The 26,494-nt window shown below is 42.4% G+C and overlaps 1 protein-coding gene across 1 annotated transcript; it reads right to left on the bottom strand.

The window, feature by feature from the left end:
- Nucleotides 1-568: 568 nt before the first annotated feature.
- On the bottom strand, nt 569-26,289 carry T265_02000 (hypothetical protein; the record flags this gene model as incomplete). Its single annotated transcript, XM_009166138.1, has 3 exons — nt 569-661; nt 19,673-19,742; nt 26,273-26,289. 3 exons carry the CDS (start codon nt 26,287-26,289, stop codon nt 569-571), a joined length of 180 nt encoding a protein of 59 aa, XP_009164402.1.
- Nucleotides 26,290-26,494: the final 205 nt, after the last annotated feature.

The following is a 26,494-nucleotide window of genomic DNA, read 5'->3' as shown; positions in this document are numbered from 1 at the left end:
TGTGATCAAACGATCTGACTCAACTATTCTTGGGAATCCGGTTCCGTGTTCTGTGTTTAGTGACACCTTGTTTGAATGAGAATGCTCCCAAGCAGAAGCCTCACAAATACAGGGTATCTCAGGTGCCAAGAATTTCGTGGAGACTATGTTGGACCTCAAGTTTTCTTCGATGTTCTCCCCATAGGCTTGATGGCCAGATTTGCCTGGCACTTGGTAACTCAAAGTCTGTTCCATGTGTTCCTGTCAGGTCGAAGCCTTCCAAATCGAAATACCTACTAAACCATGCACTGTTTCAAATATATTATTTGTGACACTGTTTTTTCTTACCCGCACATGTGAAGGGGGTGTTGACTGATGGGCAGAAAACCGTGTTCTACTCTTCCTTAAAACACAACGCACAGCATCCCCTGATTGGCTATCAAACGATGCGCACTTGTTTGTGTGCCTGCACACTTCTAGGGTTCTACTTCAAATTACGTCCGCAAACATCCGTCGGGTGTCTAAAAAACATCTGTTTAGCTTGCACCGCATGCGAGGTTGAATTTAGGGGTTTTGTTTGCTTCACTTCTCACATGCAAGTCATCCTGGTAAACTCGTCAGCAGATTCCAAACCGAAGAGCTCCTGACCTTTCTGAACTGTGTGCTTTCTTAAATCCTCTAGCTGCAACAAACATCAAACTAGAAGCGTTTTTCAACAAAGATTAAGAAAACTGCTGGTGAAACGAAGATGGTCTTCGCTGCGGAGTTGTTTATTAGAAAATGCCAACTGGACAAGGGCGGACTATTGGACAGGGAAGCAAAACTCTCATATGCATCTTGTTTACAAAAACTGAATATCCATCCTCACTTTGAACGCGTCTTCCTGAACTTTTCTGGGTATTAATTGACTGCTTCTCAAATGCTACAAAGCGACTCCACAAATTCCGTAATAGATCTCACTTTTCAAGAGACGCAAAGCGGAGTTATGAGAAAACATACTACTCTCAAGCCTCCCCCATCAGTCGTATCATCGTTATACTAGTAGTCGGTCTTGTCCAGCCATCTTCCATTTTCTGATGTTGAGTGAACGAAAAGTAAATATAAAGCCGTCGTTTTCGGAAAAGTTTGGGAAATAGTTGGTAGATTTGCTCAGCAATGTTCTGTTCATCGGTCCGTTTTGTGTACTTTGAACTTATCAATTTAGTGGAAAGCAATATAAATAGCTTTTCGGTCTCAAATTTGATACATTTCGGTTTCCAGGTGACGTGTCATACTGTGATGTGTCAGACTGTTGCACTTGAACAGCCGTTCGTCATTAACTAGATAAAAGTATAATTAAGTTATCCATTTTGTTCTCATTTCCTGTTTAATAATTCGGAAGCTACTGCTCAGTCTACAATTTCAAAGAGCCTCAGTTTCTCTTGATATGTGTGGCGAAATAATTCGACAAAATTGTTTAGACATATTTAAAACGAACAGCCCTTTTATTCTAGGAAAACTGCAGGTAATTCAAAATGGAAACGATACAGTTTGTCCAAGTTACAGTCTCACTTGATAAGCGTAACCTCATCCGTGACTGAACTGAGAAATTGAATCATACTATAGTATCTGTTTCCGCAATAGGTAGTTTCATGAAATTTCCTAAAAAATTCATACATATGGAGAGTTTAGTGGAAAAAATGAACATCGTTAGGAGAACCGTTTCTCAGAGAACCTTGTTCATCCAACAAAACTCTAGATTTAATGAACCCTTTTAATCTTCTGAGGATGAGAATCTGCACAAAAGCGCAACAGCGATGTCGTCTGTCTTATGAAAGCGTCATTAAATATTGATCAGCCACGTTCACTGTGTACGAATTTGAAAACAACCGCAAAACCTGCGTTGATTGTCGCAGTCCCTAAGGGTTTACGCAATTCGGCACACTCTTAGTGACGCAGGCTCAGTTTACATGTGATTATCATTTGCTAATGACTTATCAGCAGTGACAGTTGGGCGTGGACTTGTAGCTGCTCATCTTATCAGTAGTCCGTCTGATTTGTCGTGACCAGACGACCTAATTTAACCAAAGAGGAAGCGTCATGGCCTTATTTTTGAGTTTACCACAAATACAGGCCGTATTGAGATTTGAACTCATTCTACACTGTATTGAGGTATCATTCTCCCAAGCATGTTTACAGTGTAGTAAACTGAGATTATGTTGACTAGTTGCCCCAATTTTTTGCAAAAACATCTGGTTGTCGAGCTGCTGACGGATTATTGACACTGCACGACACTAAGAATGCAAGTTCGTTTGAGAGTTATTCGCAATCTATCTAGTTGAATATTCAAGCCATTTCAGCACCCTAAGCCGACTGCAGCCTCGCGTGAGCTCATCTTTGTGTTGACTCGCAAACAGGCGGTTAATGACAGCTCAGGCATACTTTTCGTCGGCTGGGACCAAGTTTGTTGTCCAAACCATTTTACAGCATCCGGTTTCCTTTCCAAATATTCCCTTCAAAACCAATGGCTTACACATTCCCGGTCATTCCACAGCTGGTTCATTCTGATATGCAGCTTGCACCATATGTTTACTCGTCCTTAAGGCCAGTATCTGTGGATGATGTTTGGTGCTTGAATTAGTGTCCTTTATTATATGTATCGTCTCCAGAACTCTAATCTAACCTTGAGAACATGCACAGTCTAGAATAAACCATGACAAATCTGTGGATGAATCAGTCGGTAAGACGATCCTTCACAACCGTCAGCGAATGCCATTCACACATGACCTCCGCCACATAGCGAAGTGTAAAAATTCCGGCTGAACCGAATATTTAAAGACCGGAAATCAAGTTGCATGGCCTTTATCTTGTCGAAGAAACTTATGGCTATCTTGGAGATATTTTAGAGTAGACAATCATCGGTCCCAGATTTTTATTAGCTAATATTCAACAACGGCACTAGGTGGTCAGATGAGGCCCGTATGCCACAGATTTTTTGAATAACTCTTCTATCGTTCAATTTATTGTTCAGTCATTCTTTTTATTTTATGCATTTCAACATGGTTGGCTCCTTAGAGTGAACCAACCGTACGGCAGATTCCCTCTCAGGAGGGGCATCTACCATCGACCCCCCACAACAGAAACAACCGTACTTATTTGGACTTACTTTTAAACTGTTTCATACTATGGTGCGGAGACGATTTTCTTTTATATATGCAACAGAAACTCTAAACAAAACATACAAAATGTAAGTGAATCCCTTGTAGCTGTATTTTTATTAACCTTAAAACACGTAACTTGGTGACTTACGATGCCCTATTTTCCACGCACAGTTAAGAAAAGCGCAGCAAAAATAATACAGGTCGATCTTTTTGACGAAATGAGTGATTGCGATTGTAGAAAATGAATTTCATTTGCACAAGTAGAGACACTATAAATCTCCTTTACAATGGCTACGACGGGTCTGCGAAAACTTTCCCCAATTAGAGCATCTGGTGCATCGTTGCTTACTGCATTTATTTATTTTATGGCATGGGAAAATGCAACTAGCCAGTATGCAAAAGTTACATCGAATAGTAATCAACTACGTACAAAGTAAACATTCATTTATATTCCTGAGGTATCTCAACCACAAGCCATATATTTGGTTGGACGATAGCTATGATAAACGCAGCAAAACAGTTGCGATAATATGTTTCGATACTGATACTCCTTCCGCCAATTGGTCGTCGTCGACGGGTAAATTTTCGTAGGCTTGTCACGTAAACCAGCTGCTGTTTAGTTGCAAGCAATCTAGTTTATGTTAAAGCAAATCTAGATTGAGGTCAAATGTACTGTTCAAAGTGGACACGTACATGTTCCAACTGGTCCAAAGTCAGAGGTTCTCAGTATTATCGAAAGGATTTTTGTACAAAAACAAATGTGTTCGAATAACAGAATAAGACGGTGGCAACCCGGTTTAAGGCGCATTTTCAAAACTGCGAAGCCAAACTCAAAACCAGGGGCTCGGATTTAAAGTTGCAGTTGAATATGATGAACATAAGCAACAAGACCACATAGTTATTCTAAACAAAACTGGAATTTTCCTTGTGCGAAGTGCTTTTTCCTATGTGTCAAATCTCACTCTCATTCACGAGAAGATTCGCAAGTGGAGACGGTCCTTGAGCAAGGCACTGCTCTGTTACTGCTCCCCCTTTAAGAACTCAAACCTCTCGGGCCTACATTACACTCAGATCCCCAGAGGTACTGTTTTTGTCTAGTCCACAGAAGACAAGCATATTCTTCCAGCGAAGTGTCTGCCGATTCTTTCCTTTCTGTGATTCTTTGGTAGTCGGTCAGATGGCCGACACGCACACTACCAAAGCAGCTGCGATAAGCAGCAACGCAATAACAGACTGTAATTCCTTAAGACTGTCCCAGTGGACTTAGTTGTTATATCTATTCTGTGACAGGTGTCAAGGCTGCAATGTTCTTATTCACTGTTGCACAGCTGTACACAAGAGTTTGTAAGGATTTATTGGATATGGCGTTTGCTTAGGCACATACAGCGAAAATTGTAGAATAGGTTTAAAATCAATACAACTAGAATAGAGCACGGCCACTACCCAGTGGATGTGTTGGGGTCTGTAATCAACCAAGTTTAGGTCGGTGATTCGTGAAAAATGGAATTGAGTTTACTGAGTAAAAAACTTTCACAATGTTTATTTCTGTTGAGAAGGCCGTCTTTCTTTCGGCAAATACACTCATTTGCCTGCCAGTTTAATTTTTAAGAGAGATTCTCGCAAAATTCGGCTGAATTCCTCGTTTGTGGTGTCCTAAATATAGTACCAAATGAAACGTGAGACATCCTGCTGCAGCACATTCAGTTGAAGAACATCACAAAAAAGCGACTCGTTGGGAATCATTCCTCGTTTGTGGTGTCCTAAATATAGTACCAAATGAAACGTGAGACATCCTGCTGCAGCACATTCAGTTGAAGAACATCACAAACAAGCGACTCAGTTGGGAATCAGGTGAGTCTCCTTCCAAAACAAATCGTTAGGCGAATGAGCGTTTTTTTCGTAATTCATGCTAATTCGGGCTCAAGCAGAACATAAATTTGAAGGACTGTACCCAAATAATGAGTCCGAAGATGGGCGTAAGCGTTTGCCGACCGCCGAAAGGTTTTTAGCCAGCTTATGAGTTGTGTGTTTCCACAGAACGTATGCGTAAGTTATGTGAAGCTCACACACCTAGCATGACGAAACAGTCTCGAACTGGAGTGGTTCAATGGTTTTGTATTGCCTCGCATATACTGATTACACCACCGCCCTAAAACTGGGCTGGATGAATTGCTGAAGATCCCCAATAAGAGCAAAATCACTGCTATGGGTTGATCATTATTTCAGCACAGATTGATTCAGGATACAAGGCGGAAATTCTCAAATAGGACTAACTAGGTTCTTAGATAGTTCCTGCACCAACCCACCTTAACCAACATATATTGACAAAGCTGCAGCGCAGATTTATTTTTATCGTTGGTTTGGTTTTGGCCCTTTGTATGGAATAGTTTTTCCGGGTTTGACTGGTTGCAAAGGGCACTGCATACGTCTCCATTTATTCCCTTTTATGTGTTGGGAAACGCAGCTGCATGTTTCCGAGGACTCCATCGGAACACCCATTAAAACCTGCTGACTGCAAGTAAGAAGAAATAATGTAAGGACGCCCTCCCCCTTAGGTGCCATATACCCTTAGATGGGCACTGGTGATACAGCTTACTTTTGCAAACAGACAAACAGCCACCGTACGCATTTATCATCTTTGACGTATGCCAAATAAAGCGGACCTTCGTACTTGTTTGTGAATGTTGTACGTGTGCGGAAACCGTGTTCCGTTGTGTGAACAGATTAGAAGGCGAAAAAGCGCAGTGCACCGGTTTATGATCACTTCACTAATTAGCTGCTTCGAACTATTCGTGACATTGAGAATAAAACTAAAACAAGTAACGTCTTTGGATATGGAAGTAATTCAATGCCAATTAGAGGGGTAAGAGCGACTTGCCCTGTCGGTAAGAAAAAAGTTGTAAACTGGTGAAATTATTCAAAAATGTTCCGACTCAGGAGAAATGTGTTTTTTCGCTGGTTTATCTCTGTCTAGGATTCTTTCCAATGACTGTATGGAGGATTATGAATATCAGTCAAAACGTAGCTTTCCTAGCTTGCAAGTAGGAAAGGCTTCAAATTCACGAGAGGTTTTACGAATCGTTCCACTTGTCTGTAGTCATTCTACTTTGAGTAATTGTATAAAAATTGGTTTGTCGAAGTGTTGAAGCGCAGGCAAATGTCAGATATACTGCAAACTCTCATTACACGACGGAATTTCATGGTTTTAACCTCTGAACCGCCGACCGGATCTGAAGATGAGCTCTATTAAGAGCTCTATTAAGAGAACTTGATTCCGGAAATCCTGCTTTTCGATGTGGACCGCCAGGATAATCAGATCGCTAAGAAGTGGGAGCAGAATCAATATACTTCTGTTTAGTTGCACCATTTTTTTTAATTTTAACAATGTTCTCTGCATGTAGTCTTCTAGAGAATCAGTTCACCAGGTTAAAACAAAGCTGGGCTGATTGCTCTCAGGACTGTGGATATAGAAACGGCTGTTTAACGCAAGCGTCTTCACAGAAACTCATCCTCTCGATCAGCTACGTAGAGCAGAGTAAACATCATTCTGTCATCGGAGATCCCGAATACATTTAACTCAATGAAATTCGCAAAAATATTACTTCAAATCCAAACGGTGCAGTACACGCAACTGTCTATCCGGCACGGAACACAATTACACGAACTATGTCTACAAGCTGTACACCCAAATAGCTTCATGTCCCCCCAGACGGTGGGCCTAAAACCTCCTCCTTATGCCCCAGTACTCCATTTCTTCCAAATGTGCCCCTCATTTGTTTCATCTCCTTTGACGCAACCCTCCATTCGAATATGAAGCAGTCCTCGTGAACAATAAAGTCCAGTTATTTGCTGGCCCATCCGTTGTAGATATTGCGCTTGCGTTTACGCACTACGCAGCCAAACGTTCAACCACTGGACGGTTGCCGCTATTCTTTCGAATGGTTGAAAAATCCCTTAATTTTGCGGATATGGAGCTCTGTATTATTTCACTCGCTGTACAACCGTACGGTTGGCTTGACTGTCCTTATTAACCACATTTCCACCAGCCCACCTACCCGATCTGGTAAGACAGAAACAGCAAGAAACATTTTAGCAACATTTTAATAACTGGAATTATTCATCTTCGTCCAACTTCCGATTTGTCTTACAAAGTCCTCGTAGGTTGGATCAACAGATCAGGATGCCTGATTTGGATGACTGTCGATCCGTAAAATGTAGCAAGATAGCCCATACAGAAAATGCAACTAAAATTAACTCATATAGGTAGATATGCGTCAGCAGTTGAATCGAAGGAAAATTCTGCACATCGTACACAATGTACACAGTGTACATTTAAAAACGTTGAATCTGCGCATTTGAATCACTGGTGTTTAACTGCATTTCCCCTATGCAAACTTATGTTTGGCTTAACGGATACCTACTGCTACCCACTTTGACCTGTGTAGTAAATAGCAAGTGGGTAAAGGAAAACGCCCTTATAACTGGCCTCACTGGCCCCTTGAGCCACTTTATATTTACTTTTCCATAAAAGAACGGACTTAATTGTCTTGGTATTTGATTAACAGTGGTAAAGCGTCAGTCACAAATATCATGCCTCAATTATCGATTGAGTGGCAACACACTATTCAGTGTTTGTTAATGAGTCAGTTGGAGTGTTTTGGATCAGTTATAGTCAGAAAAAACTGTGAACCTCAAATCTAACGCACCATTCAGCCCGTTATGAAGTTTTGATCCAGGCAACAAACTCGTTACACTTATGTATGTGCATATATGAATGCATAACATTCACTTCCGATACGCTCAGATGCGTAAACGTTCTAGTTGAGAAAATCTACAAAAACATGCAAAATATGTTGATGTAACTGATAATAAACGGACCGTTTGTAAAAGTAAAAATAACAAATATTTCATTTCATTTGATTGAATCAAGAGAATGAGGGAATGTGGGGATTTTTAGGCTTGGTCAGGAAGTATACAAGCACTGCAGTTATTTCATTCTTTATAAAACAACAACCACAAATCTACTCGCAAAGTTTTGACTGGTAGTTTAAGGCTACACCATATCATAGGGAACCGCTGACCGGCTATCTAATTAACGCGCACTCAGATGGGGTAAAATGCTCCTCATCCTTTACTTACGTAGTCACGTCCTCATCATCGTTATCATTGATCGCCATCATTGAAGTAAAACCGGACAAGTAAACTGGTGCCTCACTGCCTGCAAACACTTCAACTTATTTGAATAAAGTCCTGTATTAGAAAGAAGAAAAGGGGATAGGAGAAGGATCTATGTTTAGAAAAACCCTATAATTCCAACACTCGGGCCTATAATTTGAGATAGAAACGGAGAGCATGATTGCCACTGACGTCGAGTTGCTGCTATATCATCCATACAATCAACAAATCACGGGGAGAGTCACGAGGTTATTTGTAGACGGCAAATAGCACCATATTCTCCCAGGATTTTTTATAATCCTCCATTTTATCCAGCCATTTATATTCAACCATGTATTTATATGCATTCTGTGACTGAAGTACCCTCTGTTCCAACAAAAACCTGTCTCCCGATCACCTTCTTGGAACTTCGCTGGTTTCAGCAGACTTTAATCATAGGTCATAGTATATGACTTCACATGCTCCATGCATATCGGTCAAGCCGGGCATTTGTGCAGCAATACAATATCTTAACTCAACAAGTCCTGCACTCGGATAAAACTAAATACCGGTGTTTTCGGAGACCTTTCACAGCTAGCTTTATTATCTAATCGGTTGCGAAGATAAACTATAACATCGAAAACGACTGCTTGTATGAAATATTTCGGTGAGCCCTGCATAAATTATTACGCATCCACTTTCGAGTATTCCTTGAGATCTAGAGCTCTCGTCTGGTCGTTCACACTTCTGCACAATCACAGCGTCCGGCTTCTTGTGGGTTTGTGGACGGTGCCGTCCGGTCAAAATCAACATAAGAAGATATGTTGCCCAAAAATGGTCTCTAGCAGATGATTTTTGTAAATTTACTGCACATAAGGGTTCAAAAGATTTTGATGGTCAGGGGTGCAGTGCTCTTGCTTCGCGCCTCTAAGAGGCGCAACAGAATTTTGCAGCGAACAAGTGCACGATCCGAATGTACACAGGTGGCTCAGAAAGAGCGGCAAAAAGCAAGTGACCAATTCCATATATAGTTGGTGGCAATGTTATGGCAACGATTGGTCATCAAACAGCTAAAACGCTCCGGTCCTTTTGGAAGTTCGCAATGCACAGAAACATTTTGTGGTCGGCGCATAACTGCAGCAGGTATCCGCAGCTGTCCTGTTATCTTTATTCCACGACAGCCTCCCAATTGAGCCTCAGTAGCGCTAAGTTTACTCACTTGCGCGTTCACAGCCTCGACTACCACAACAAGGGTTATGCGTTTGGTATGCCGCAGTAAGACTCTCAGCTCATCGTACAAACTGCCTCTGAGATTATCATAGCAGTATCAGACGCAAGGCGATATAATGAGTGGGCATTAATCGTTGGCGCGCACGCGACATATTGCCACACACGTTGCAAAACAAACGGAGTAAAGGTGGTTGTCAACTGGTAACCATTCAACCAGAGATCTTTCGCCTCGGTGGCTTGAAACAATGTTAACAAAAGCAGAACCAGCCTCAAAGACTTCTGGATGCTCAACCCGAGAGGAAGCTGATGGGCTGGTATGTTTGAAAACCGTACTTTTGGCCTGAATTCTCTTTCCATACAGATATCGTCAATAGAAAACAATTTCAGCGTACAAGTGAGGATAGTATTTTTTCTGACTTGTTTAAGAGTGCGAATTTTAAAGGCTGTCAGACGAACGCAACGTCGATATTTGACATATGATTTCGAAGTGTTTGTTGCCGTAGTGGCCAATTTAACTGTACATATTACAGTTAACGGCAATAAGTGGTGAAGGGATCTGTCAACCCTTAAGAATGTGCCTATGGTGATGTTGCTGGCAACGGGGTAAGAAGGAAGGAAAAACGAACATGTGAAGGGGACAATGAGTCAGCAGCAGTCTGTTTTCGCTTACCCGCCCTGCCGTATTGACAAGTATTCGAATGCCATACAGATATCGTCAATAGAAAACAATTTCAGCGTACAAGTGAGGATAGTATTTTTTCTGACTTGTTTAAGAGTGCGAATTTTAAAGGCTGTCAGACGAACGCAACGTCGATATTTGACATATGATTTCGAAGTGTTTGTTGCCGTAGTGGCCAATTTAACTGTACATATTACAGTTAACGGCAATAAGTGGTGAAGGGATCTGTCAACCCTTAAGAATGTGCCTATGGTGATGTTGCTGGCAACGGGGTAAGAAGGAAGGAAAAACGAACATGTGAAGGAGACAATGAGTCAGCAGCAGTCTGTTTTCGCTTACCCGCCCTGCCGTATTGACAAGCTATTCGAATGGACTGATATAAAGTGAAGTTTCTGGTAGATGTGCAATTCGTGGTTATACTTTGGTCGGGATAACTCCCTGAAGCTCGTACCTATACAAGAGAGGAATAAGCTTCCTCAAACAAATATTGTGATTCAAAAGCCTAACCGCCAGGCGATGGTGGTTTGCATAAGACTGCATGAGTACAGCCCATATTTTTAAGAAGCAAGTCATTACATGTTCCAAAGTCCATCCAGTCCATCCAGTCCAACCAGATATTGTTGGTCGGAGCTCTGTTCGTTTTCAAGTCTGTGATGTGACGAACTCTGAGGATTACACGTACAATTTCCAGAGCACTTCAGTGGGTCACGAAGATGCACAAGCTGATGGACGTTACACTTGTCATATGAACCAGTACTTTTGAGCCACTGATGATTACCGTATTGTGGACGCTACTTTTCAAGGGTTTCTTCACCTCTAAGTAACACAGTAATCCGACGTGAACCGTACTCCCAATGACGAACGCCTTCTGCTACCGTGCGAGGCCCCATCAGCTGTAAGCGGGGCATTCAATAACCTAATACTGAAACTGAAACGCACTGAAACTCACAAAGGACATAAATCCCCAATCTTCAAATCATTGGTTGCCGTTGTTTGCCTGCGTGATCCAAATTCTCTGCCTACAACGAAGTTTCTTCAATATTTTATCGGATAAAACTCATATTGCAATGTGTTGAAGTATGCATCTCAGTATAAAAAACCTCTCACTCTCGATTTCCAAAAAGATTGTCGCCAACCTGACCAACCAACATAATTAGTTGGTACTTCCTTTTCTGCGTACCGCTTCCCAACCTGACCTTTAGAAGCATTTTAATTCCAGCAGAGTGAGTAAGCGCCACTGAGACAAGATATGTTGTCCTTGATCTTCATCCTTATTAAGAATACTAGTATAAGGAAACATAACTTGCATGGTGGGCTAACCTGCCGTCTACGAAGTCGACAGTCGAAAAGTCAGTCGACACGTGACCACGTGATTTGGATTCTATGACTAAAGGCAGAAGGGTGCTAAATCGTGCTTTAGCCCATGTGAATCACGTTGTTCATCAACAACTCGTAGGCGAACGGTTGTCTTCAACCATAGTTTAGATAATACTGATTCGGACCATCCTAGAATTCGCATTGCTGACGATTACCACTAAGAGTAAGACCATTAAACAGCGTTTCTCTGCTTTTCGGTTTAGATCTACTTTACTCACAGTCTGTACCCAAACGATCCTGGTAAACGTGTTTCGGGTGTTTTGTCCTAAAAATTTAGGAGTTCCAAATGATACAGTGACAATGACAGTGATCACCCCTCTATCGTAATCATCTGTGGTCATTCTCACCAGAATTAGGATTACCGATGCTCACTATTTTACTGTTTTACTAGTGACTCCACAAATTCATGCAAACCATCTTTAGCCAATAAACGAAAATAAATTTCAGATCCGACATTATATAACCCACAATTTCAATCTCAACTGCACTCCTAACCAAATTAAGTTTTGTTCGCCTATTGAGATGGTGTTGCCCAGGAATCAAAAGTGCAGTCTACAGAAAAAATAACTGATCATCTTGTGTCAGCACCGTGAAAATGGGAAAATGCGCGCCATTTAGATAACTATTTATGAATATTTCACTTGCATAGTTTTATAGAGCAATCCACCATCCCTTGGTCCGGTGAACTTGTAACACAGCGTATAATGCAAAGCTTGATGCTATACATCTACATAACCTGCCCAATGCCTGAAATATTGTGGCCGTTTCAGTTATTCCAACATTTGATTTAGTTAATTGGATTCACACTGGTCCTTCAATAATTTGGATTTTCTCATTTCTCAGAAAGGTAGGATACGTCAATAAAAAACAATCAGAGGAACTCGTTTCTCCTGTCTGTCATGTCTTCCTCTGTTTTTGCTTTCCGCGTTTTTCCGGCTTATCAACAATGAAATTATTTTCGGCACATTTCAAGAATGTCAGGTCACCTGCTGTCTTCAAGTTACAAGACTTTTGGTGTAACATATGTGTTCTACACGACTGATGTTTATCTCGTAAATATTTTGAGCCAGTTCTGTTGTTTTATGAGTGAAAAGTATTGATTGTTTAATATGTACATAATTGCGTTTGAAATGGAGATTCTCTCATTTAAAAAAATGAAAAAAACAGTACTGACTAAACCCCCAATTTATTCATCTGAACACTGAAATAACTGATTTTTAAATAATGTGTACGGGTGAATAAAGCATGAAATACCAAAATAAGGCATACCGGATTTCCCTATTCCTCACGTCGTCCAAAACTGCCTTTTAGCCTGTCTCGTGAAGATGGTACGCCATCTCTCTGCTTGTGAACTCCAGCACGATAAATGTATGGCCTTATGAAACCAAAACTTGCTCTGCAGCTTCTCGTGAAGCATCACTGATCATAAGGTTCCTGAAAGAAATTCAACAGCGCTACTACAACAAAATCGTACAAGTGTCGTTGATTGAACTCTGGTTGAACCAGAGTTACTATGCGCATTGTTATACAGCGGTCGGTTTTTACTTCTATGATTTTGTGATTTACTTAAAATTCATCCATCCGTTTCGATCAAGTTAGCCAGCTCTCTCCAAACACCATAAGCACCACAAGCGTAATTCATGCATGTCTGGTGGAAAAATCTCTGTCTTCCTGGGAACTTCCAAGTTTAAATTTTATGGAAATCATTTTGAAATTAAGATATCTTAATTTTATTTTGGTTAAAATACACATTTCTGTCTGGATAGGCCCGTTAAGAGAAATCTTGAGGACACCATTCTTCCTTCTATAATTTTAGGAGGTTGGACCGACCGACTTAGAGTTTTGATGCGACGCTTCCGTAGTTTTTTATCGGAATTCTATTGTTCGTCTTCCTGAGGCACAACTTGATAATAAATATCGAGGAAAGTAGAATTATCTGATAGTGAATCTGATTTTCTTTTGTGGGCATTGCTCAAGTGAAGAATAACCCAAATCGCATATCTATCGCGTGTATCTGCCCTCCTGCGTTCCTGTGATCCACACGGAGTGCCAGCGGACGCTGAGGAAGCAACCCTTAACAAACCCATATGAAACTTCTGTGATAACGCGACAAAAACGCTTGTCAACACCATGGCATTGTTATCGGGTCCCTGGTTGAAATAGTATTCCTCTCTGGTAATGCCAAAGAAATATGACCTTGATTGTTGGATATTCCCAGCTCTGACGCAAGCAGCCAGTACGTGGTTTTCAACGGTTCACCATAGAAACCGTATACGTGCATTTTTTTATAGAGTGGTATACAGTAGATTGGCTTTGAAAGATCGAGCGAGGAACATAACTCAGTCAATCAGGTATATCCCAAAAACTGTAATTTTAGAGTAGACTTGAATACCGCTACAAGATTCAGACAGAACAAAAGTAGAGGTATGAAAAATTAGACGACTGGAGACTGGTTCCACTCTCATGCAATTAATTGAGATCTATGTGTAAACCACAGGCAAAAGGACTTATGCGTGTTGTTTTGGTGAATAGTTTGAACTTAACTGTTTTTCAATGCGGGAAGAGTAACCTTTTTGAAATGGGTTTGCTTGAGGTTTGAGGAAATTTATTTTAAGTAGGCGGGTCTTTCGGAGAGCTAATGCAGTAAATGTTTTGCCCCCTTAATCACTCAGACCATACAGTGTAAGGAGAAATAGACCGGAACGGTGAATGCCTTTTGATTGCAAAAATCAAACTTTCGGATCCATCGCACAACCGAAGCAGGGAAGATTTGGAGTCCATGGATGAAATTTTCCATCGGTAGACATTGATAAAAAGTTTTTCAAGCAGTGGGCAACACCTTGGCAGCCCACGGAGAGATAAAGTTGTGTAAAATATTGTATACTACCCGGGCTCTGATCACAAACTTATGACCACACTGCAGTGACACGCATGGCAGGGTTGCTCACCATTCTCGTATCTTAAATTACCCATTGTCTAACCGAAATTAACACTATAACACCACTATTTTTCGGCTGTCTTCACGTTGAGAGGGGCAGTATATGTTGCCAAAACGTTATTCACAGCATTTTGAGCACCTGAAGTGAGTGCAAAAGCTCGAGAGTGGCAGGCGTGCGGGTACAATCCAGACAGCGCTTGCGCCCGACAAACACCCTTCACACTTCCGAACAACTGCATCACAGGGAATATCCACTTTCCGTGTACCAAAGCGTAACTTATGTCTGTGACCGCTCATGGGATCGGAAGGAAAACTCGTCGGAGTTTACGTTTATAATCTGGGAGAGAATGAGACTGGTTGAATAGTTCGTTTACCTCGACTATCAAAAAGAATCACAGTATGCTGGTACGAATGCCTTCCAGAAAGCTAGCATGGAACTAGCCAAAAAAGGCATGAGTAAAAATTAAAAATTGTCGGCTTTCCATAGGAAAAGAACACAGCTGTTAACAGGTCCATTCATAGCCAACAATAATGAAACTGATGCCAAACAACAAGGTTCAACTAACTACAGGAAAGCACTAAGATGAAAACGGGGCGTTGTTTACGCTACAGTTAATGCAAATTAGCAAAAGCTGCTGCTTTTCACTGCGCTTTACAGGTGTATGGAAGGAGTTCACGCGAACAGCCTAGAATAGACGGCAAGCATTCGTCAAACCTCATCATCAGTAATGACTGCAGGTAATTGGAACGCAACCCCAGTCCCTTCGGGTCACTTAACACGAACTCGGTTATGCGGTTATGTGGAGGTAGCATCTTTCAGATCTCCGGAAGCCATGTTGTATCATTATCTGTTCAGTGCCTGAGGGAGTGAACATTTTCAGGGTATCTGTTTCCAATCCCCTGCTCGGGTTGTGTGATAAACCGAGACTGAACCTCATATTTGCATCCCAGGATTTTTCATTGGCTTTTGCGCTAACGTTATTCACTATGCATCTTCTCCCAGCACACAAATGTGCAAGGCCTTCTTTTGTCAAGCACCCATGCTAAACAGCGTGTCCACATAAGGAGGAAAACTGTGTGAGATTCATTGATAACTGTCACGACAAAAAAATATCTTCCAACAGATCTGTACCATGAATGCATAGAACATGAACTTTTCTGGTCGATTATTGTATTTCTCAGCCTACGACCATTAGGAAATGTTGTCCTAGGCTTTCTGGTAACATACAGGTAGGTCGGATAAGATATGGCTACCATCTGGCCATATTTCACTTTTTTATTTTATTATTTGCTCACTAATCACGTTGAAAACTTGTTGCCTGGTTCATTGACGGGTAACTATCTTAATAAGGTATTGGGGTAGCTTTCTAGTTGTGTTCAGTTTTCCAGTCACTGACAAACTCTGGCTAATATCGCTCTGAATTTCCCATGCCTTTTCTTCTATTTTACTCTTGGAAATGTAAATAATAGGCGTTCGCACATTCAGCTACAGTTTGGTGCTTTATTGATCTGCTCCCATTATGAACACCAACCCAACATTTAGCAATATGGGCGCAGGTCAGACAATTGTGTGTTAACTGTAGGATGCATAATTTGTGGGAACTTCGAATTTGCACTCAGCTTCCAAAACGTCTTTCATCCTTGTTCTTTAAGGTTTAGTAATCTACTTCTAATGTATTTATACATGCCACGATGCAACTCACGGGTGATCATACCCGATTTGGACGCCAAGTTTAAATGGTTATCTGCTACTTGAAAGATTTAAGTAGGTACATGGTAAAACAATTTCTTGTTCGCTTTTTGTCGTCTTCATGCCCATTCTATTTGCTGGGCACAAGCAGTATTCTCTGTGAGTTCTCTGAGTTACTCCCAAAAACTCAAGTTTGAAAAATATGTTTTACTTATCAAGTACGTTACCATAGGTATGAGATAACATTTTGTCTTTGCGAAAATCAACCGTTAATGACCTCCGTCACAATGTCCTACACAGTGGATTGGAGGTGTAGGAACACTATCATAATAGAGAAAATCTCCAAACTGAATAGTGTTGTCATGTTGAGCTCCAAGCCAGACTCGTCGCAAATGACCATAACGCCGATCATTTTCACAATGCACACCGCGCGTATGGTTGCCCTCTAGAAACAATCCCAGTTTTGGGAGGAGTGTGATTTTTATACATCCGTACATTATTTTACAAAGGCTTGCAAAGGCTTGGTGGAATAATATTCGCTAGATGCTTAGTTCTTAGATGTGTTGGGTTAGACCAAGTTATAATTGTTTATCTGTTTCTGACTGAACAGTTTCCATTTGTTTAAATTTGAGATGCCCAGAAATCATCCATGTCACTGAACCCTAAAATAAAGCTCTAAATGACGTTTCCTGGAAGTGGTGGCTAACTAATCAACGGAAGATAGGGATGACAACTCATCGGTGGTCTGCCACACTCGACACGATCGTGTGTCTTTCGCAGCTTTCAATATGCCAAATATTGTCATGATAACGGGCAATCGCTAAAAACCGTCCAAATCTATAAAACAAACTACTGAGATTTCCTCACTCATGAATTGGGCTCTGTTTTACGCTGCAACCATATATAATCAGTCGTTATGCATCCATTTTGTAATAGGTTACTGAAAGTTCTAAAAATGCTGAAATTAGTGACTAGGATTGGAAACATGAACTCACTTGTATCATCCCAAAATAGTGCCCTCATCGCCAAACAGTAAAACAAGACTACTTCACGACTTGCATAGTTCACAAGAATTCACTTGATAGGCAAGAAGTGATGATTTTGAGCTCATTTTATGGCAACATTCAAATCCATTTCGACCGAAACAAACATAAAATGAACCATATTTGTCCATCTTGTGGGTCCGAATGGAACACTAGTTGCGGTCTAAAAGTATCACACTAGGGCTTAACCTTTCTTTTTGCTTGACACTGAAGTTAGCCAGCAGAAATCTACCGAATAGCTTTTGACAAATTGTTGGCAGGCAGTACAACATAATTCGCTAAACGCAGAAAATTGTTAAGGATTTGTGCTTATCAAATCTGTGTTCATCAAACCAAATTTTGGTATCGCGCAGCGCTCATCAAATTAGACGCTGTAGGTTCTCCATTATCTGAACTTAAAGTTGAAAAGCGTACAGTGAAAAATTAAGGACACTCAGCTGTCACTCTTTAAAAGATCCGTAAAAACTCACTTCAACTTTTGATCAGAAAAGATTCAGAGTTTGATTTCCTCCTGTATCCACTTTTTTATCCAACCGATCTAAGTCGCCAGGCACTGAGGTAAATAACTAAATCTGGTAAACCACGGATTTTGCAAATTTTTTCCGATATTTGATCACATTGACCAATTGAGCCACATCTCACTTCCAACTAAAGTCCAACTGTATCAGAATTTTTCAACACTTGATATTTTGCTATCCCATCTAGGACCTGAGGTATCCATTGAGGCAAACAGTCGAAGACTTGATCAAGAGAAAATCTCATGCATTTCTAGGTGCTGACACCTGTGGACTGCTGCACTGTTTTCTGAATGTATTATAATGACCATTCCCAATGGTGTCTTCCACTAGTAAATTATATGAGATTATTGTTAATGAGGGCATATATGATGAACATGATTGATGCTCTATTCATTGCATATGAATGAATTCGAATACATACGTGATGCTGTTCTCGCCATGTTGATTTCTTAATTTCTAGTTCACCTGGTTATACCGCTATATGTGCTGAACTCAATTACTACTACAATGAATTGAAGACATGAAACCGACCGTTTTGTTGCCATGGGGAGGATTTGTATTTTCCCGCAATTGGCCGAGGTCGATTGCATTGAAGGTAGGCAAGAACTAGAAAATGTCTGAACAAATAAGCACGCAAAATTGTTCCTTCAAGCAAAGCACGAAGTACTGCCTCCTAGCTTGGGCAGGGGGGAGACAAGACAAGCGTCATGACTGACGGCTGCGATCGCATTCGGTAACAGTGCCGAAGATGAAAGTCTAAAAACATCTTTCACTCCTAATATGTGAAGTTTGGTGGCTTAGACCCAGAACCTCAAGCTTTTTCTGTATGGGTACCCTTATGGGCAATTGCTGCAGCAGAGTAGATTAGATCCGTGTAGGTCTCAGGCTCATCGGATTTTTTAAGCGTCCCAAACCTAAGCTCCTGGCGTCTAGGCTCTGAAGTACATTATTCTGGCAATGCAGAACACTGCACAGAAAAGACAGCCAAAGATATATGCCAGATAATGTAGAAAAGCTATTGTTTAGACGGAAAAAGGGAATATTGAAAAGAAACGTTTCTTCTGGACAGTACGGAGTAACACTCCAGCCAAACGTGTTTGGCAGGTATTTCACCGGTCGCTTGCGTTCCCCGGGAGAAAATAAAGGGGACAGTAAGATTATCGTTGTTGAAAGTAACCCCTTACCATCAGCCCACGAGAATTCCTTGTTTCTGGATTTCTTCTCGGATTTTAATGGGTGCTCTTTAGGTGCCCATCCAGAGACACGCAATAAACCCGAGGTAGGGCGCACAACGTAAACCAACGATTTTACCTAGTCAGGCATATGTGGGATAGTAGTTATTTGTGGACCTCTGGCGACCGTTCTAAGAAGCTGACTCGCAGATGAGGTACTCGGAACGCGGGCCACTAGCAGGCACAACTGGAGTGTTCAGAGTGGTCGAACAGGGAGAGCGCAACAAAATCCGTAGCTGTTGCCGGTAGCAGCAGGACACACTGGAGTAGCCTTTTTCGGGCACCAATTAAATCATTCGTGGTTCTCGGCGAACACCGCTGTGATTAGATCAATGGAAATAGTCCCGGGCCTGGTGGACCGGGGAACAAAACTCTCAAAGAGCGGCAGAGATGCAGTGATATCTAGGTTGACATTGCCAACCTGGAAATTGGGCTTCTAAAAGGTGCCTAGAGGCTAGCCGAATACAGATGGGCCCCTGGATTTTGATAGACCAAGCAAGTTCCGGTCACTTCAGGAGCGTGATGGTTGATACAAAACTAAAATGACGTTGGGCGATCGGCCGCAGAGGTGATAATGATGATAACTGTGATGTTTGTTCCCAACCGGTGTGTGGCATGCCATCAGGCATGATCATAGTGTTACAGCCAGAGCAAAAGCACGACTGCCGGGGTTTGTGGGCACAATGGATTACCCGGTAAATTGACAGTGTCATAAACAGAGGGCGTTGTTCAATGCAGATGTTAGAACTTGGAGGTGGTGGGCTAAAACAAAACAAGGGAGGAGAAAACAAGTGGTATCTTGCTTAACACATGAGAGCGCATGACAGACCATGCGGAACATCAAGATACATGCGTCATATACGAATGGGTACCAAGGAACACGGATCTAACAGTGACGTATCACATAGTTTGATACCTCTTCTATCCTGTACTTCCATGGGTTGCTCTTTAAAGGCAAGTTCTTTACGTATAATACCGCCATCCGTTTTCAGTTATCACGCTTTACCGGCATTCATGTGTTAAAATTATCTTCGAGATTAATACCGTAGCCGGAGTAGTGGTCGGTGTCACTAGCCAACTTTGGAACGAGATCAATTTTTCCAATCTTCAGAGGCAACTGCGTATGTGAGACTTGTGGTAGGGGCTGATTTAATCGGGCTATCTTCACTAGCGCGCGGCAGGAACCGGAAAGTAATGTAACCAGTGACGATTTTGTGGCCAAGTGTGCTGTAGAGTTTGCCGGCCCCTAAAAGACGTTCAGTGAAAAGTAAGCCAGCGACAGTGACCATCGTCGTCACTTTTTTGAAGAACCACGCTCGCGGCTTTATTTTAGGAATCAACAATGATGCTCAGCAGCGTTGATGGATTTTGTTGACGAAGTTACGAGGCTCCAACTACAGCCTCCAACTGCATTCATGGCAGTTAGTGCAGCGTTGATGATCCGGACACTTTCCGACTTGGTTGGAGATACTTTGGTGATTGCATTGTACGCCCACAATCTGTTATAAACTGATAGTACCAGCTCAAAAGATGGGAGTGCTCAGGACTCAGACACAGAGAAGAGTGCCACAAGATTGGTAACGGCGAATTCCTGATCCCATATTGGCTTCATGACAGGTGAATCCTTTGTATGGTCCAGAAGGAGAAATAACCCAAATCAGGATTATCATTTCCCGCCATTTATGGTGTGGCCACGCTGTGCTGAAATACGAAACGTGCGCACAAATTGCGCTTCGTATAGTGCATGCATAAGTATGCACAAGGCCTTTTCAGATGTGACATTTCCTTGGACATTTCCTTTTCCCAGCGAAACAACTCTTTCCGAAACTATGTAGTGATTACCGGATTCCGGAATTTTCGGATCACTGTTCTATCTCGTGGAGTATTAATATACCCGACTCTTGATTGTATTGCAAAAACCAGCCTCGTTACCTAAACATTATTTGCTAATCTCAGTTAGCATGACTTCAGCGATTTGGTGCCCGCTGCTAAAGTCCAGATTTGAACTTCATTGTGGATAGCTCAGTCCATCTGAAACTGGATATACATGATGTCATATATCGTACAAATCGCGTGTTACTGTAAACGGGTTCAAATAATCGACTCCACAGTATACAGCGCAATACTACACGCTCCTTACCTCAAGAGGGTCATTCTCTGCTATGGGGCGTTTCAACTTGTGTTTGTGCCGAGTATTCTGAGCTCTTCGTAATCAGCTGATTAGTCACTGAGTATATGGCTATCATCAAAGCTGAACATTGACTTGGTGTGCCTAAATACGTCCATTAATCTTGTCAAAACTAACTAGTGCATTTACGTGGTAATCGGCTGGAACCAAGACTGGAATCAGGGTTTGATTCGATGCTTTCTACTCCCAAGGCTCAAACATCAGCATTCGGCGTGAAGCTAAGCCATCAGAATACCATTCTGTCCTTAGCACATGGTGGTCTCCCAAACCCCATCTTTTCTAAATGCACAGCAAATAACCCTGTCCTGCTATGACTTGCTGGGGGCATCAGGACCGATTCTCACTTACTCAAGTGTCTTCTGCTTTGTATGATTACTATGTAACCTTTGAAATGAAAGCTTCACATACGTACATGCGACCGCGACAGCCTCGTCCATGTGAATCGGCTATTAAAAAACTTAGTTCACGAGGCTCAAAGGCAGGCGAAATACTGAGCTCTACATTGTATCACCTGTGATAGGGAGTAGGCATGCAACATCTTCGTAATTCTGCCGAAAAAGCTATCTTCGATGAACCATAACGAAAATAAGATGAGGCATCGCGGTTATCACAGTTAGCGAGCAGAAACCCAAATTTTTATCGAACCTTATCTGCGCGTACCAAGTTTGAGGAAACACCACTAACTGAACTCTAAACTCACTCACTCTAAGCTCACTAAAATGCCCACTCTGAAAGTGCACTTTCGGTCATCAACAGCCAGCAGCGGCGAGCCTTCTGTTCCTTCAGGAACACACACGTGACCGTCTTTCACGTTACTCATTTTGCCTCTGTCTCAAGCGGAACGAAGACATGTCTAATACTTATCTTTTAAGTTGCTAGTGCATCAAGCTGATCAAGAAATGTGACGATCGTTTCACCACTGCTTTCTGTGTTAACAGTCCGGCATACAAGCATTTAAAGATTAACTCAATGAGGAAAACTAGCTCAGCTGCCAGACATTTTGCCTTTAGCCGTCCAAAAAGCAGACATAAAAAAGCTGATATCTCGTTGTAGATCCCCAGTTCCGACCATTAGTAGCTCGTTGACTTTTAATATGATACATCCCTAATGGTCAGTCACCTATCAATTACAACAGTTGTAGTTAGGCAGCCCATTCCACCCTTCCAGGAAACTTTATGAAATGTCGTGTCAAGGTTTGAACCAACCCTCCTCAATTCGCTAACACTATCTTTGGGGGGGTTCTACTTGCTATTGTGGGTTCAGGCGGAACTAACGTGTCAAATGGACCTGTTGCGGCCAAAGTGCAGGTTACTGTAGACCTAACGCATTGCAGCGTCCATCATACCGCCGTAAGACCGTAAGTCACTGTCCAACTCGGAACTAGAACAGTCATGATTGATTGCCCGGGCTAAAGGACGTTTGTGATGATGCTCATTAACAGCATCCCAGATTTTTGCAGCCTGATGCGTGTTCTTATATTATACTGCCGATGGATGAACGCAGAAACTAACTGGCAAACCTCATGCGAAATCTAGTAAAAACTGGACCCGAGATGACTCTGGAGGACTCTAGATTTTGCTGGCTAGGTGGCTCGGCCCTCGACCTTCGAAGAATACGGTTTGTTGTCGCCTCGAGCATTTTAAGTGCGACATGCCGTACATAGGCATTTGACGTGCTGGTTGCCCCTGTTCAGGTGACCTAGCTTCTTCTTGAACCATATTTTCGGATACATGTTATTGTTACTCCAACTTGCAGATATGTCCAGTTCTATGTCCCTTCTTGTCTAAAGCAATCCCCACCACCGAATAAACCGTCCAAGGCTAGTTATTATTAACATTTTCCATTAGTCTAAGCTCAAGCGTGGTTTGCTTTGCTTTCGTAACGCAGCTGAAACTCNAGCTGAAACTCCACTGTATCTGCTTGCATGTTTATCATGTGACCTGATATGTCTCTATCTTTCTCTTTCCCTATTGCAGTAACCACGGACGAGCCACCACGAGCCCCCGACAGGTGTGACTATCCTGCTTGTACATCCCCCTGATTGAGCTCGACCTAGCTTCGTACACGCGACACGTTCGATTTGGATTTCGACTGAATACACGTGTGTTGTTGCCACGCTCTGGTCTTCTTTCCTGTGTCACCCGATCTGTGCGAATATGTGCTGTGCGTGCCGTGTGGATTCAGTAATACTGATTTCTATATCTGCACATTTCAGAACTGACGTGTGCCGTCACTAAATCCTCTCGAACGTCAAATACCGCTGGCTTCCAGACGTCCCACGCTACACTGTCAGTGTTTGAAAAGACGAGCGTCATTATTTTTGTGTTAATTTTAATAGGTTATTGTGATGAATATAATTAAGACTCTTTTCATTGCTCCTTTTATTATTTTCTTGTTTGTTATTCCATATGCTGTATATATACGCCAATTCGAATACATACGCGCTACTTGTTATGCTGCCCTTAGTTCTGGACTTCTAGTTCGTCTGGTTATAACGATATACGTGCGGAACCTAATTCTTACATTGTGATGTTGCTGGCAGGATTTGTATTAGTTGGCGACCACAGCATTCTGAGTCATCAGGCTCAAGGAATGCCAAAAGGGCTTAGATGGACAGAAGGACAATGCGAAAAGACATTTAAGCAGCCCACTCATCTTTGAGTACATCCAAACATATGGCAGTTACATGATTCGTCACCACCTCACATTTACGTCCTGCTGTCTTGTCTTTCAATGTGTCAAAAGATTTACCGATGCGCAATTAAGTCTATGGTGACGTTTAGAAGACGACCGGAAATCCTAAAGTTTATACGCCAGCGCACTTCGGCTGGGTATCGATGCCCCAAAACTGAAGTCACCGGAGTAAGAGCCTCCTCTGAAAACCGAAGGGTGGTCGTCAGGGAGAGACCTGGTAAACGTCTCAAGCCTGCCCGGTCAAAATGGAGGAGAAGACAAATATAGATAAGCATGAATATTTAGGTGTCTGAATCTCCTTAGGTGTGCCCTTCTCACTCCACCATGAAAGTTTACCTAGGGACATAAGGTGTCCTTCGGATCATTCGGCACGCCCTCTGCACCTAAGCCTTTCGGGCTCCTTGATACCTAATGGAGCCTACGTCAGATCCCTTATTGAACACGCCAAACCATGTGTCTAAGCTGGTCGCAAAAATGGTGTGCTTATCATTGAGCTCCTACGAAGATGGTTGCAGACCCAACATCCGTTGCTTACAGAACGCGTCTGATTATACTTCATTTCTTTCAGTGCCACTTGGAGACCCAACAATAGCTTATACATTGTTTGAACAGGGTTTGGTAGACGGGGTTTACCACTGATACCGTGGATACATTGCAGTGATATTTTAAAGAATTCTTTGGGACCAAACCGCGTCTCCTCATAGGATAACGAGTTTCCCCGTTCTGGGTGGATGGCGCGCTAATAGGAGTCCTTCGGCAGTTGTCCATCCAGAGCGCAGTTCAGACCACTTCATATACGTCTTTATGTGGGACTTCGCGGAAGCAAGCTTACGTGCTAACGCTGAGAGATTAAGGGAGGCGACTTTTATTCGTCCGGACAAGCCCAGGTCGTGGAACTTGGACATAAGCCTTGACGCTGTGTATCAATTCGTGACCCCATGTGTCTACCTGAAGAGGTCCCAGGAAATCGGAGTGGGTCCACTGGTTATGCACTAAGCTACGGTATAAAGCAACACAGATGTACAGACCGAGAGAGGTTACAAAATGTATGCACCAATACGGAAACGACTACAGCAATTCACCTTGATTTTTCCCAAAAATACTCCCGAATGGTATTGTTCGAACTTAGTGGGTGTTCGGCATGCAGCAGCCCGACATGTCTGTGAGCAAAACCCATGAGGCTCTTGGTATCGAGAGGGTTTCATCCGCTATTACTGAAGGCGCTGAAAGATTTATCGGTAGAGCCCGCATCTCAGGTGTTCATGAGGGCCCTCGGGAGAGGACTTGTGCTTGAAGATAATGGGATTAAAACAATTTTCCCATGGCTGCATATCGATGACTATCACAGGGAAACCCCTGTACCACCAATCTGATCAGTGCTGGTTGAATGGCAATTGATAAAACAATCCACAGAGGAGTAAATCACGCTCTTTAAGATGCAGAACGTCTCTTAGAAGTAGGTCTTTTTTATCAACTTTACAAGTAACACTGGACCACACTAGGTAGGTGGTGGGATTGGCATATGTCATTTTTACTCCATAAATGCGCTTGATTGGGCGCATTTGCTACGCAAACTGAGGAATTAAAAGGGTACGTGTGCTCAAAGTAAACAGATTTGTTTAACATGGAAGAACAAACGCTATGGTTGTACAATACATACTAGAATCAGCTATAGTCACTGGTGTGGTCCAGCAGGTCACCTGCTGGGTCACCTACTGAAACACGTGAACGCAAACTACCTCACAGTTGCGCCAGACAATTTTTGTTTCCTCTGTGTGTGATGTGGATAGTTTGGCGATGGTGAGAAACCCCGGGGGATATTCTCACCACAGAGAATTGGATATGCGTCACCGAGCCTTCCTGGAGAGAAAACGCAGAGTTCCGTGCGGATGGTGAAGAGATCGTCAGGCTTCATTTGCTGGTAAAACAAAAGGCGGAAAACCAAACGTCTGACTGCTATAAATGTTTTGATATTCAAAACATGGGGTTGTCATCCATGTGGCTTTAAAGATTACAACCACATCAAGGAAAGCTGTTTCCAGAAGGAATACTGGTGGGTGGATGTGCTTATGCTGCGCTTTCTTTTGTGCTGTATCTAGACATGGGTTTCGTATCCAAAGAACTACGCTCTGTAGCTGCAAACCGTGTAGATAGTGGCAAATAAATATGCTTCCGGCACAGAGAAAAGGAGCCCAAGAGCACATCGTCGCCGGAAGTGCGAAAAGCTGAGACTTGTCCAATAACTAAACGGAGGCTCTTGTGCTGTCTGGAGAATAAATAGGACTACTGGCGCAGAGAAAATGTTGCAGTATTTAATGTACCATGTGATCGGGATAATTCACCAATCGTTCTGTTCCCCAAACCTACTGTTGATCCTTACTGGCTTTCATCATCCGAAAGCACCGTTCACCTTGCCAAAACGGACATTTTTCTCGACATTTGTATATTAGCATTCGTATTCGTGGGTGTACGCAGCTGGCATAAATTCCCATGGGTTTCCGCGCCTCGTCTGCTGACCCCACCATTACCTGTTCTTCGCCATTTACTGTCATCGAAAACATCACAACACCAACCACGGAGGTAACATTCAGCTAATCGTTACATTGGGTACCAACTTGACGGCACCCGTCGG

The sequence above is a fragment of the Opisthorchis viverrini genome (genome assembly GCF_000715545.1).
Source record: "Opisthorchis viverrini unplaced genomic scaffold opera_v5_22, whole genome shotgun sequence".
Taxonomy (NCBI): Eukaryota; Metazoa; Platyhelminthes; class Trematoda; order Opisthorchiida; family Opisthorchiidae; genus Opisthorchis; species Opisthorchis viverrini.
This window is presented reverse-complemented; position numbering and strand designations above follow the sequence as displayed.